The sequence below is a fragment of the Helobdella robusta genome (assembly GCF_000326865.2).
Source record: "Helobdella robusta unplaced genomic scaffold HELROscaffold_2, whole genome shotgun sequence".
In the NCBI taxonomy this organism is placed as follows: Eukaryota; Metazoa; Annelida; class Clitellata; order Rhynchobdellida; family Glossiphoniidae; genus Helobdella; species Helobdella robusta.
Genome location: NW_008704083.1, coordinates 4159911 through 4173283, shown reverse-complemented (window position 1 = coordinate 4173283; position 13373 = coordinate 4159911). Strand labels below are relative to the sequence as shown.

Genomic DNA, 13373 nt, shown 5'->3' with positions numbered 1-13373 from the left:
TAAAGACAAAATTTGCGCATAAATACACATGGAGATTCTTATAGTTCAAATTACGCGTTGAAAAAAAGGCTCCTCTGATGGAGCGTTAAATTTTGAGCAGGTTATGGTCCTCATGCTTTTTTCATGAACCGTTGCAGCGGTTGTGTCAATGATGGATACGTCGATGCCCAAATGATGTTACCGTAGACGAGATGAGGAAAGCAAATTGAACTGTACAGAAGTCTTAAGGTACATCTTGGTAGAAAGAATTTTATTCTGCTGATTGCACCCAATGATTTGGATACTTTGTTTGTTTAGCAACTTATATGCTCTTTGAATGTTAATTTATTGTCAATTACGATTTCCAAGAATTTTGACGACTTAATTTCTGACATTGTTTCACCATCAACAATAATTTTATAAGGCTTTGTGATTTAAGTATTGGACTGGTTCAAAAACCATAAATCCTCATTTTTTTTAGAATGTTCCGTGGGAATTTGAGGCAAATTGTGCTGGAGTGAACAATTTAAATTAGAATCAGCCTGTACGGCAAATTTATTATTATTATTAACAGTAGATGTTAAATTAGTTTTGATTTTAGGAAAATCAAAACGGTTTATTTTAATTTCTGTTGGAGTTTTTACAGCTTCTGACCAACAACGGGATTAAACTTTGTCACACGCTAGTGAATTTAAATCACTCCTCAGAGCGGCAATTTGTTTATTGCACTGTTCAAAACATTTGGAAAACTGCACCTGTTGTTCATGCAGAATTTCTCGCACCTTATCAAATAGTTTTGTCACTAACATATGTTCATTTTCCGATAATAAATCAGATGAAGACAACGACGGTGGGGCCGTTGATGATTGAAAATTAAATGTTGAAGTAGTGTAGACGGGTATTTTTCCAAGTACGTTTTTTCGTTTAATTGTTGAAGAGTAGAAATGATGTCTGTCCTTTACCTTCTTGCACTAGTCCACCAAATGTTTTTATCCTTCTTCGAATAGCTTTACCCGAGACATTTCTTGTATCTCCTTACAAACTCACCAACGGCACTGCATATTATTCTGTCCCCTTCAAACGTTCAACTACATCGGGGGTGATAAGTAGCTTTTCGTGGGCATCTGGTATAATGGCACACCTAACTTCCACACTTGGTGCAATGACTTCACAGTGTTTTATTTGGGGAGTCACAGTTACCCAGGTAGCGTCAACCTTCTTACTCTGTCCATCCAATCCTACAATCCGTAGTTGGCCCATCCGCTCTAGATTTAAAGCATCAAATAATTTTTTACTGATGCAACATACCTCGGCTCCACTATCCACCAGAGCATGACAGAATTGTCTCCCCTGTACCTGGACCTTCACAAAGGGTCTTTTGAAAAATTTTCCAACTTGCACCCTTTTACCAACTCCATCCTGGGCCTGTTCATTCACTGTACCATCTAACATCTGGTTCACCTTGCATTTCATGATCCGTTTTACTGGTTCGTTCTTTATTCTCTTTGGATAATGCTCGGCAAGATGACCGGTGTTACCACAGCTATAACAACCACTTACTGACACTGGCCCCTTTTTTGTCTCCGTTTTCTGCCATCTCGAGTTCAGCTTATCCTGATTCGTCATCAGTCTACCTTATACCCGGCCGCGTGAGCAGTGGAACAGGTCATATTCATGTTGGCTTCACAGCTCTCCTGTATGTCAGCCATCTGGTCATGTGTAAACCAATCCTCACTCTCTCGCGTAAGAATATGATCCAATAAGTTTTTCGGCAGCAGTTCCTTCATACGATCTGCCACTAGAAGTGACAACGCTCTATCAAATGATTCGGCTTGCCGGCTTTGGAAGTAAAGTCTGAGGTAACTATGTAATCTGGCAGCTAATGCCGGAAAGGTCTCATCCTTCGATTTCCTAGATCCACAAAACTCGTCCCGCAGTTTCATAGGAGAGAAACGACATCGTTGCAGTATATGCTGTTTCACCACCTCGTAATCATACCGCTCATCATTATTTAGTTCGTTCATCACATTCCTCATTTTTACATCTAATTTGGATAGCAATATTTCAACATTCAAACTGTCCTTAACTTGAAACTTGTCAAACACGCCTTCAATGAGCTGGAAATATGGTGCAATCCTTCGCGGGTCAGACGAGCACATATCAATCATCGGCCCCACTCGTCCTTTGATTCCAATCGCGTACTTTTGCTGCTGTGTTCTTCTTCTGAGCTGTTCTTCCGTATCTTCCTTGTGTTCCATTCTCCGAATATTTACCTCTCTTCTGAGCCTTCTGTCTTCCTCCTTCTGTTTCGTTTCCTCCTCCGCCAACCTCATCCGCAACTTTCCTTATTCCTCCTTTTGCTTCGCTTTCTCCTCCATCAGTGGCGGACTAAGCCTAAAGCGGGCCCTAGGCAACATTGGAATTCCGGGCCTATTTTTCAGTAATGACAAATACTTTACGTTCGATAGTTTGGTTTTAATGAATATGGTATGTAAATCAGTTACCAAAATTTAAAAACAATGTACACAAATTAAAGAAACATCATTTATTAAAAAAACAAACATAAACGTAATTTATTAAACCAGTAATATAAATACACCAAGACTGATATATCTATATAATTGCCTTTTTTCTCACTTTCAGTTCTGCAAACTCGTCAATTAGTTTGTCATAGTTAATAGAATTATTCAACAACTCTTTTTCTATATAAAGTAATGATAAGCTATTTAATTTTTGTTGGCCCAACGTAGATCTTAAAAAATTCTTTATTCTACCCATTACTGAAAATGATCTTTCACCACTTGCATTGCTTACCGGAAGGGTTAAATAAATTCTCAGAATTACATTTAAATTAGGAAATGTTGCAATAATATTATTTTCCTGAATAAATGACCACATGGATACAGGCGAAGGCGAAATAATATTTTCTTTACTTATAAAAGTCTTAAATTGAACTACTTCGTTTTTCAGTTCTTCTAGGTTTAAATCTTGTTCATAACATTTTAAGTCCTGTAATGAAGAGTCATTGATTTCACTGTCATAAAAATTGTTTTAAATTTATTATTAATATTTTGTATGCTTCACATCTTTTCTTAATGTTGCTAATTAAAGAATCGCATACAACAAAAATAATATTCACTTTAAAATGTTCTTTGCCACTGAGTCTTATTTCAAGTTCTGGAGTTTCATCATGAAATAGTTTTCGTGTTTTCTGTCGCTTTTTATCATTAATATATGCAATATCTTTAACTTTTTCTGCTTCTTTTTCTAAATAATCAAAATCGTCTCTAACAGTTTGTATGAAATCTATTAGCGAATCATAAATTAGAACTGCTGTATTTAAGGATTCGTCTTTTTGCTGAAGAGTCTTGTTTGAAGCATCTATTCTATCTAAAAAGATTTCCCATATAGTAAGTAACAGTACATACTCAAATGTATCAAGTTTTTTGTATAAATCGGCAGCTTCTGATCTTGTTAATGGTTTCTCATCATTGTTTGAGGAAAAATGGCGTAAACAATGTTTAATTTCGTCATAATTTTCCTTCAAGGCTTTTACAGCATCGGAACGAGCTGACCATCTGGTGTCACAAACAGGTTTAATATTCAAGTGCTTGCTCTTACAAAATTTTTTTAATTCATTCCACCTATGTGTAGAACTTGAAAAAAATACGTACAATTCTTGAACGATATTGAAAAAAGGGGTTATTTCCATGCAACTTTCGGCAGCAGCATTTCCAATTAAATTTAATGAATGACTTGAGCATGGTATGAAATGAGCAGAAAAAATATGTTGTTTTATTCTGGATTGGAGTCCCTTATATTTACCTGACATATTAAATGCGTTATCATAACTTTGTCCTCGACAATTAGTGATGTCTAAATCAATGCTATTTAAAAATTCTAAAATAACTTTTTCCAAGTTATCACCAGTATGAGAAAATATAGGTAGAAATCCCAAAAATCTTTCTTTTATACCACTTGGAAGAACGTACCGAATAATAACTGTAAGCTGATCTACATGAGATACATCAGGTGTTGAATCAATAATTAGAGAATAAAATTTAGCTTCCTTTATTTCGTTCAGTATCGTGAGTTGCAAATCTTTCGATATAATCAAAATAAATTCATCACATATGGTAGATGACAAATAACTTATAGTTCCGGTGCCGCAATTTGCATATCTTTTCATGTGTTCACGCAAAAATGGATCAAACTCGGATAAATATTCTAAAGCACCTATATAATTACCATTATTTTCACTAAAAAGAACTTCATTTTTACCACGAAATGCTAAAGAGTATGAAGAAATAAATTTGATTGTTGCTTCCACACGTTTAAGTACCTCCCTCCAGTATTTTTTTTCATTCATAATTTGTTTTTCAGTATCATAATTCAGTATCAGTACGCCCAGTAATTTTAGATCTTTTTATATAAATTAAAATTGAGTTAATGTGGTCGCTGGAGTTTTCATGCTCTGACAATTTTTTATGGATATTTTTCCAATCATTCGTTCCTTTTGCCATTAGTGTTGTTTGCTTGGAAAATAATCTACAGACGTAACAATACAATAAGTTGTTGGTTTGAGTATAAGCCAGCCAATCTCTTTTAACTTTTTCTTCACTATTAATTGTTCTGAAGAAGGAAGCGATAGTTAATTTTCTTGTGAATTGTTTTGACCCTTCGTTGCATCGAATGGAAGATGATTCTAGAAATCCATTTATCGATTTTGGTGGATTTTTGACATAATACTCTAGCATGGCGTCTGTTAGGTATTCTGGTCATAAAGCAATGTCGTTTACAAAACTCTCAGTTTCATCATTACTTTCAGATGATTTAATATATATATCTTCTTTTGCTTCATCTTCACAATCGGAATTACTCAGTTTTTCCCGCTGATATTTCTGCTGAATAGATTCACATTCGTGTGATGCTTCTGGAGTTTGAGCAGGTAAAATTTGTGAAAATGATGATGATTGTTGTGATTTTTCGTCCTCCACAATTAAAAATTTGTTTAACGATCCTTTCATTTGTTCTGCAACTTTATCTCGATCTGCTTTTCGTTTTCTTTTTTCACTTCCACTTAAATGCTTATAGGAACTCATTATAAATTGAAGACCACGTACTAAAAATAAAAAAATCAATTAACATTATTTTTACTCAATTATAATAAAATCACAATTTGTAGTATTACTGATTTATAAAGCCCTTCTTGTGAGTAATCTTTAGATATCAGTATCAATTGAATAATGTAATGTAATATTTCCACAAAACTCACATTTTAAATTAACGAATTCCAGAAATTATTAACTATCAATCCAAAACTAAAAACTAAACAAATCAAAATCTATTGACAAAGCAATTTTATAAATGACCGATATTCAACTTTGACGATTTTTCAAAATGGCAGAAAACGGGCTTTTTTCAAATTTATAACACGAGATTAGTTCAATGTTCATTATTTCTTCCATCAACAAAGAACCAATGAGCATTTAATTATAAAAATTGAAAGTGAATAATTTAATACTTTTATAAAAACTCACATTTTTTTGTAGGAATTCCAGAAAATGAATCCAAAAAATATTTTGCAAAGCACTTTTAAAAATATTCGATTGCCGATTTTTCAAAATGGTTTCATTGCGCTTTCTTGTTAAATTTAGAATTTGAGATTTGTTCAATGTTAATGTTTAGCATTTCTATTAAAACCAAAAAAAAACATAAAAATATAATTATAAAAATTTAAAAAAAGTTAAAATCGAATTTCCGGGCCCCCAAAAATTACGGGCCCTAGGCCTAACCCTAGGCAATTGCCTAGTCAGCCTAGGCCTTAGTCCGCCCCTGTCCTCCACCAACCTCATCCGCAACTTTCCTTCCTCCTCATGTTGTGCGTCTTGCGTCTTCTTCCATTATTTTAATCTGCAGTGCCTGCACTGGGTCTAATCTACTCTCCTCTTCCTGATTAATTGTTTTTGGCCTCGTCGACCGGTCCATTCTGAAATGATTTACCGACTTTCTACCAACTTTCAAAATTAATAATTATTAGATTTTGTTTACTTTTATTATCGCGATTCACTTTCGTCACACCCACGTTCAAAATTAATAATTATTAAATTTTGTTTACTTTTAATACTCACCGCTGGGGAACTTCGTTTCACAGCTGTTGATATCTGTCGTACTTTCGTACTTCTTTTGACAGATGTCACACTTCTGACACCAAATGTCAGGGTTCGCCGACAGTTCCCTGCAATAAATATTATAAGCTTTCGTCAAATGTAGCAATGACTATGAATGTGGACACCGGCTGTCACGTTGTCTGTGGAACTTCTGGCGGTGGCTTCAACACAACGTTGACAAAACCATTTTAAACCTTTTACACTTCTCAAAATTTCAAGAATATCATCGTTAGTTTCACATTTATTGTGAACAAAAGTCTTGCAGCAATATATGTATATATATATAACAAAACATACAAAAAACACTACTATGAATCTACGAAAATTGATCCTTTAGCTTTCTTTATAAAAGAGGTGATGGATGAAAACTTTAGATTTTGAAATCCAAGTTCATTCTACATTATAATACCTTTTATAAACCAGGATTAATCATTTAATCCTGATCTACTTTTAGGTATTTTCAACATATTGTTCTGTCTTGTCATTGATGTAATTTTATCGAATACATACTGAATCCTATAAATAAAAATTGAAGTTACAAATTTATTGATCTGTTCAATCTTCATTAACTTCATCATACAATTTATGAAGTTCTAGCCAAACATCTCTGGCATTACAAAATGAACGAACTTTTTCATACATCTCATCGGTCATATTGGTTGACAGAATTTTCATAGCATTACCATTTGCTTTATTGAATTTGTTCAGAGCAGTTTGATATTTTGCTATCTCATCTTCATTTGGGTCATTGTTTAATTCATCTGGATCTTTTAACTTGTCATTTATTACGTTCATTGCATCAGGAATGCCGCGTAGTATTATACAAACTTTTGATTTCCAGTTCAACCTATTACTTTTGCTTTCTAGGTGTTTGATTTGTACTTTTGTTAGATCCATTTCTTTCTTTTCTTTCAATTTGACTTTAAGAGAATGAGAAAGAACGTGTTTTCTCTTCACTTCAGTTTTCAAAGAAAATCTTCCGATATTTTTTTATTTAAAATTTTTTTTTTGTCAAATCAATTAATTGTTAAAAATTGATGATTTTGAAAAGAGGTAATCACCAGCCGAGATGGATTCAACCAACAAACAACAACAACTGCACACAAATTTCTATCTGACGCGCCTGTTTTTTTTACCCATTAACGATGAGACAATGCTCCAAAGCACTTTAGAATTTCCGGAGTTTGAGGCAATTAACGACTCCCAATAACCTTGTTCTTTTGCAGCAAACAGTTTATGTTTCTTCAACGATTCTGATCTCTGCCGAATTAGGTCAGCGTGATCTCTAGTGCGACGATCAACCATCTCCAACCTGCGTACACAGCGTTTTATTATGTGGCAATTATCATCAAACCAGGGTGTCGATTGTACACAAATCCGCATTTCTCGTTGCGGTGCAAATTTGTTCATAAGTTCACGGAACGTTTCATCATACATGTCAAAAAGTTCGTCAATGTTGCGACCTACAAATTTCTCGTGAGTGGAAAGATTAGTTGTTGACAGTGCATCTTTTAATTTATCTATATTGATCCTTTTGAAGTTTCGAACTTTTTTGTTGACTTAGGTAGTTCAATATCCAGCGAACCATATATCAAACTGTGATCAGATATGATTGGCGGATCGACGATGATGTTGTGAACTCTGAACTCAAACCTGGTGATGATGATGTCCAGCAAACCACCTTTGTTGTGCCTTGGTGTTTGAACATGTTGAAGATAACCAAACATTGTTGAAAGTTGAATGGCATGCGCCTCTGTTTGATGTTCAAGATGTATGTTGATATCGCCCATTATGCCAACCTGTGAGTTTTTCAAGAAGTTGACGAAATTCATCGAAAAACGTTGATGTGATTTGTGATGAACCAGGTCTGTAGATGGCAGCTCAACTAATTTTATTGGAGCGAAATGGAAGCGATGATACACATAGGTATCCAAACGTCTTCGGATTAAATTTTATGTCGATCTTTGTAGAACGATAGGAGTCTTTCAGAATTACAATCACTCCACCACCAGGCCATTTGGCTGTTTGATTACTGCAGCTTTTTTTGTTTCTCTGGCAGCACCAAAGCAGCAATATCCATGTGGTACCGCTTGTTGAAGGAAAACATCTTCAGACGACACATTCCGGCTTTCGACAACTGACGTAACATCCAACTTTTTCCGATATTGAATCAGCCACAAAAATATATTTTTTGGCAAGGCTATTTCCATTTAAATGGCCAATATTTAATTTCCTGTTTTGTTGGCTGTTCACTTTTAATTGGTGACTAATTTTCGGACGCCACATACGAAAATATATACGTTATGTGGTCTGACCATGATAAATCAGAGCTCATAGTAACGCCTAAAAATTTTATCAAGTGAACTCTATTAATAATATTACCGCCAATGGATATGTCAAAGTTCATTAGGTTTGTGGTTATTTTGGGGCCAAATACTAAGAAAAATGTTTTATTAAAATTAATAACCACAACGCTGCTTACTGGAATACTTTTCATTTTTCTCCTTTAACATAATTTCCAACTTCCAAATTTCTGACAAAATCCTTTTTGCTGCAGTTAACTCGTCATGAAAAAAAAATTGAAGCGACATTTTGAAAAACGGTTTCGTCAAACTTACTTTTATTATCAAAAAAATACCAGAGAACCTCTGAAACAACCAACCGCCTAGACGCCATTATAGAAAAAAAAGAAATTGACATAATTCTGCAATTGATCCAGCCAATTTTTATTTTGCCATTTTTACCTATTTTTTTATGATTAAATCCGTTAAATTAGTTGGCGGATTATTTGGAATTCTTTTGATATTCAAAATAACAAAAGTGGGCAGTTGTTGAGCCATGTCATTATCCACTGAGAATTTTATTAATTCAATAATATCTAAAACTTTGTCAATTTCATTATTTCCTTTTTGTTTGTTAATGAATTTCTCTTTTCTCTGATTTTCAACTTCTATTAAAAAATTGTATTTGCAGTAGACAATTCCTCATAAGAAAAAAATCAATGAAATGTTTAAAGTCAACATTGTTTAAATTTATCAATATTTTCAAAAAAATACCAAAGAACTTCGGAGACAACGAGTTTCTTAGCCGCTATTACACCGAAGATACATACGTACAAACATACATACAGACACATACACACAGACACACACACATGCATACATTTAATTTATATAATTATTGTACATATAGCCTGTTGACCTCGAAGATCTGAAGCTAACGATATTTTGAACAATTCCCATTTCTAATTTGTTTAGTAGTGTTTTTATGTTTGGAGTTAATAATAATGCTACTCACTCTGGCCTGTTGAATAAAATTTTTTTGATGTTAGTTTTTTGATGTTGATAATGGTTTTGTGGTAGATGATGACGACGATGATGACGGTGGTAATGATAATGATGGATGGTGCTTTGTAAATGAAAATGGATGACGATGAATGTGAATAAAAACGACTAAGAATGATGATGATAATAATAATATTGATTTTGATACTGACAATGATGTGATAACATGTGATAGTGATGAAGAAGAAGAAGACGATGATGACGGTGGTGATGATGATGTCGACGGTAATGATAAAGGTGATAATAATGTTGACGATGGCGGTGATGATGACGATGATGAAGGTTTCAACAATAAGACCTGCATAGCTCACATGGCATATATATTCTTCATGCAACAAAATTATTTCATGCTGGTTTTTTTCATAGTTGTGAAGTTCGAAAGAAAAATTTAAAAGTTCGTAAAAGTTCGATAAAGTTCAAAGATAAATAAAGTTCAAAAAAGTTCATAAAAGTTCGAAATGCGACTGCCTCAGCTCAACATTAAATTATTTTATTTTCTAAATCAATCCGTCACACACAGAGAATATTACAACATGGAAGACAAAATGAAATGGTGAACTACAAAATTAAAATTTGAATAAATGAAAACATGTAAAAAAGCTGAAATTTTGAGGGAGATGACTTGGTTGTACCATGTAATGACAGAGAAGATGAAAAACATTTTGTCGTTCAAGTGAATTGTAAAGGAGAAAAACAAATAAAGTTAAAAAAAGAATACAAATCATATTTAAAAGCAAATGACTAAACAAAAATATTACAAAGGACCGCAAAAAATTATTTTATATAATATTTTATGGTACTAAGGCAAAAATGTTTAGAAAATATAAATTAAATCAAATGATGTTCCAGAAATAATTGAGACACAGTTACCATCTTAACAAAAAATTATAATAATAACAACTTAATAAAAAATTTGAGTTTTTTTTCTTGAAACTTTTTTATATAAAAACAAATACACATGTACATATATACATAAACATCTATCAAGTATTTTCTGAAGATTTTTCATAGCACTTAGAAAAACATTATAGACTTACAGTTATTAATATGTCAGTAATCAGTCCACATTGTCATCACTGTCAGCATCAGATGACCAATCGATATACTCGTCAATATAGTTAATATCTTCAATTTTTGTTACTAGCTGTAAGTTGCAATGTACATTAACAATCTTCTCAACCGTCTTGCATGCAAGTCTGTTGCGTTTTTTTGTGTGAATAAAGTCAAATGTTGACCAGTTACGTTCACAAGACCCAGCTGATGTGACCTGTGACAATACTCTGACAGCAATTTTTTGTAATTCAGGTGTTTGTGCACCGAATGACATCCACCACTTGTGGCCAGGCATCGTCTTTGCTGCAGCGATAGCCATAGGTCGGCCAAATACACCTTGACGAGCTCTATAAACCGAATGTTGTTGTACCACTTTTACCTGTCAAGTGTACAATCAATTTAATAATAGTTAAGTATTACAGTAATACTAAAGGTGTATGACTTAAAAATAAAGACCCGCTTAAATTACAAAAATTTATCTGTGAAACTTAACACTGGGTTAATAATAGTAGTTTCTAGATGCACATAAACATTAACTCACCTGTGATTGCACATCATCTCTGTACATCTTTTCAACAATGTTGTGAAATCCTGTCATAACTTCTTCATTTTCATGTTGTTGATATGCTTGATATTCAGGATCTAAAACAAACCCAGCTGAATGGAGATCTGTGTGGAGCATTTTCCATCTGTTACTGATAAGTTGACGAATGTTTTGTTTTTTTATCGTTGAAAGTGTACTGTTCTGTATTTCTAGATCAGCTGAAAAAATTTTCCAGTACAATTTTCCTGTAGATGGAACAGCACCGTCACACATTCGTAAAACAGCTACAAATGGTGCACAAATACCAACAACTTGCTGAACATCATCCCAAAACTTTTGTCGTAATACAATATTAGCTATCTCTTCTCCTTGGACTTTATATGTTTTTTTTAATAGCCATTGTTTGTAATCACGAGATACAACAGTTTCTTGTAATGCGTCTTTGCACTCATACAGTCTTTGCGACATTATGAACTGAGTCGCAAAACGTGTTTCTCCAGGTTTAAGCAACTCCAATTCCGAATGAGATCTGAAATATGCCAAAGATGCATGATGTACCGTTACAAACTTAACAACTTCATGACCATTATCAATTACTGAAGCAATCCACGACAATTTGCCAATATCCTCAAGTAGCAGGTCTAGACAATGCGCTGCACAAGGAGCACAAGTTATGTGCATATATTTTTCAGCAATGAGTTTTCTGGCTGCGACACAGTTGCTGGCACTGTCTGTAATAATCTGAACAATGTTGTCAGCTCCTACCTTTTCTATCTGCTCACAAAACTTGCTAGTGATGTATGAAGCATCTTTGATTTCACCTGAGGTATCACATGCTCCCAAAAACACAACCCCTTCTGGTGTTACAGATAGAAAGTTGATTATTGGCCTGTTTTGGACATTAGACCAACCATCACTTACCATAGTGAGTCCTGTGTTCACAGTGTCTGACAAATGACTATTAACACGAAGAGCAACAGATTGGACTTCCTCATCTAGCAAATTTGTTGATATGGCCTTTCTGCTCGGAGGAACGTAACTAGCACCGCACTGTGCTACAGATGTGCAAGCATCTTTAAAGTATTTACTGTCTGCAAGATTAAAAGGTAATCCATTAGCGTAAAACATTCTAGCAACTGCTCTATCTGCAACATTTTTTGCACACTTCTTCATCATGTCTGGCAACATTGATTGCTTACCAAAGCTGATATTATTTGATTTTGAAGAAGTTGATGATGTAGTAAAAGTAGATGATGTTATTTGATTTAATCTGACCAGCTGCTGTTTTTTCTTCTGATCTTCTTGGCGCTTGCTTTCAATTTCCAAAAATTTGGAGGCAACAATGTCAGGAACCTTACTACATTTCTTCAGACCAATTTTTTTATCTCCAATCAGATGACCACGAATTCGTAATGCACCTCCAACAAATTTTCTGTCACAATATATACATTGAATGGTTGGCAAGTTATCCGGTTTGTCATCACTGTCATCACTAACGCAAATTACATGTTGCCATTCAGGCCCTTTTTCCTTTGGCATGATCAAATTTGAAAAGTTTATCAACGATTTTCAGCCTTTAATTATAAATAACTTACGTACGCGTACAAACAGGATACGAATATAACAAACAACCTATCGCTCACAAAAACATTAGATAGTCAGGCACTAGATAAAATAGAATAAAAAGAATTATACAGTGAGAATGACCTAGTTTTTAATGTCGCTTAGGAGAGCATAGATATTATGTCATCAACGGTGGAGTTAATTTGCATCTTAATAAACTTGATTCAATATTTTTAAACATCAAGAAAGGCAATAACATGATAATAACGACGTTATTAAAACAAAGTTTATTGCTATTTAAATGTTTAAATAATTTGACTTTGGAGGCGAATTTTTGCAGCGATCATTTCATAGATATTATAATTATAATATCTATGTTTAAACTTGAACTTTTTGAACTTTATGGCCGAAGAATAAAGTTCAAAAAGTTCAAGACAATAATAAAGTTCAAAAAGTTCGAACGTCACAACTATGGTTTTTTTACTGCACATTAATTTTGCTCGTGGAGCTGATAACATACGTGGCCTACTCTATCTGAGCAACAATCATCTTGTCTAATAATTACAATCGTAATAATAATAATACTGCAGCTATTACTATTACTACTACTACTGCTTGTAATGGAAACTTTTTTTTATTTGAAAAAAATCAACATCATCAAAAAGAAAATTAAATCGTTATTAAGAAAAGAGAAAATTGTTGAGGGTTTTATTTACGTCA

At 33.7% G+C, this 13373-nt stretch overlaps 4 protein-coding genes across 4 annotated transcripts; all 4 read right to left on the bottom strand.

Moving 5' to 3' along the window:
• Positions 1-1041: 1041 nt before the first annotated feature.
• Positions 1042-2312, bottom strand: HELRODRAFT_160345 (hypothetical protein; the record flags this gene model as incomplete). The annotated part of the gene is made up of 2 exons (XM_009017311.1): positions 1042-1593; positions 1779-2312. 2 exons carry the CDS (start codon positions 2310-2312, stop codon positions 1042-1044), a joined length of 1086 nt encoding a protein of 361 aa, XP_009015559.1.
• A 2445-nt stretch (positions 2313-4757) lies between these two features.
• Positions 4758-6336, bottom strand: HELRODRAFT_160344 (hypothetical protein; the record flags this gene model as incomplete). The annotated part of the gene is made up of 3 exons (XM_009017310.1): positions 4758-5101; positions 6111-6217; positions 6323-6336. The coding sequence occupies 3 exons, from the start codon at positions 6334-6336 to the stop codon at positions 4758-4760; spliced, it is 465 nt and encodes a 154-aa protein (XP_009015558.1).
• A 923-nt stretch (positions 6337-7259) lies between these two features.
• On the bottom strand, positions 7260-8825 carry HELRODRAFT_160343 (hypothetical protein; the record flags this gene model as incomplete). Its single annotated transcript, XM_009017309.1, has 5 exons — positions 7260-7461; positions 7698-7948; positions 8304-8382; positions 8465-8585; positions 8768-8825. 5 exons carry the CDS (start codon positions 8823-8825, stop codon positions 7260-7262), a joined length of 711 nt encoding a protein of 236 aa, XP_009015557.1.
• A 1725-nt stretch (positions 8826-10550) lies between these two features.
• HELRODRAFT_160342 (hypothetical protein) lies at positions 10551-12629 on the bottom strand (the record flags this gene model as incomplete). Its single annotated transcript, XM_009017308.1, has 2 exons — positions 10551-10925; positions 12366-12629. 2 exons carry the CDS (start codon positions 12627-12629, stop codon positions 10551-10553), a joined length of 639 nt encoding a protein of 212 aa, XP_009015556.1.
• Between the last annotated feature and the right edge of the window lie 744 nt (positions 12630-13373).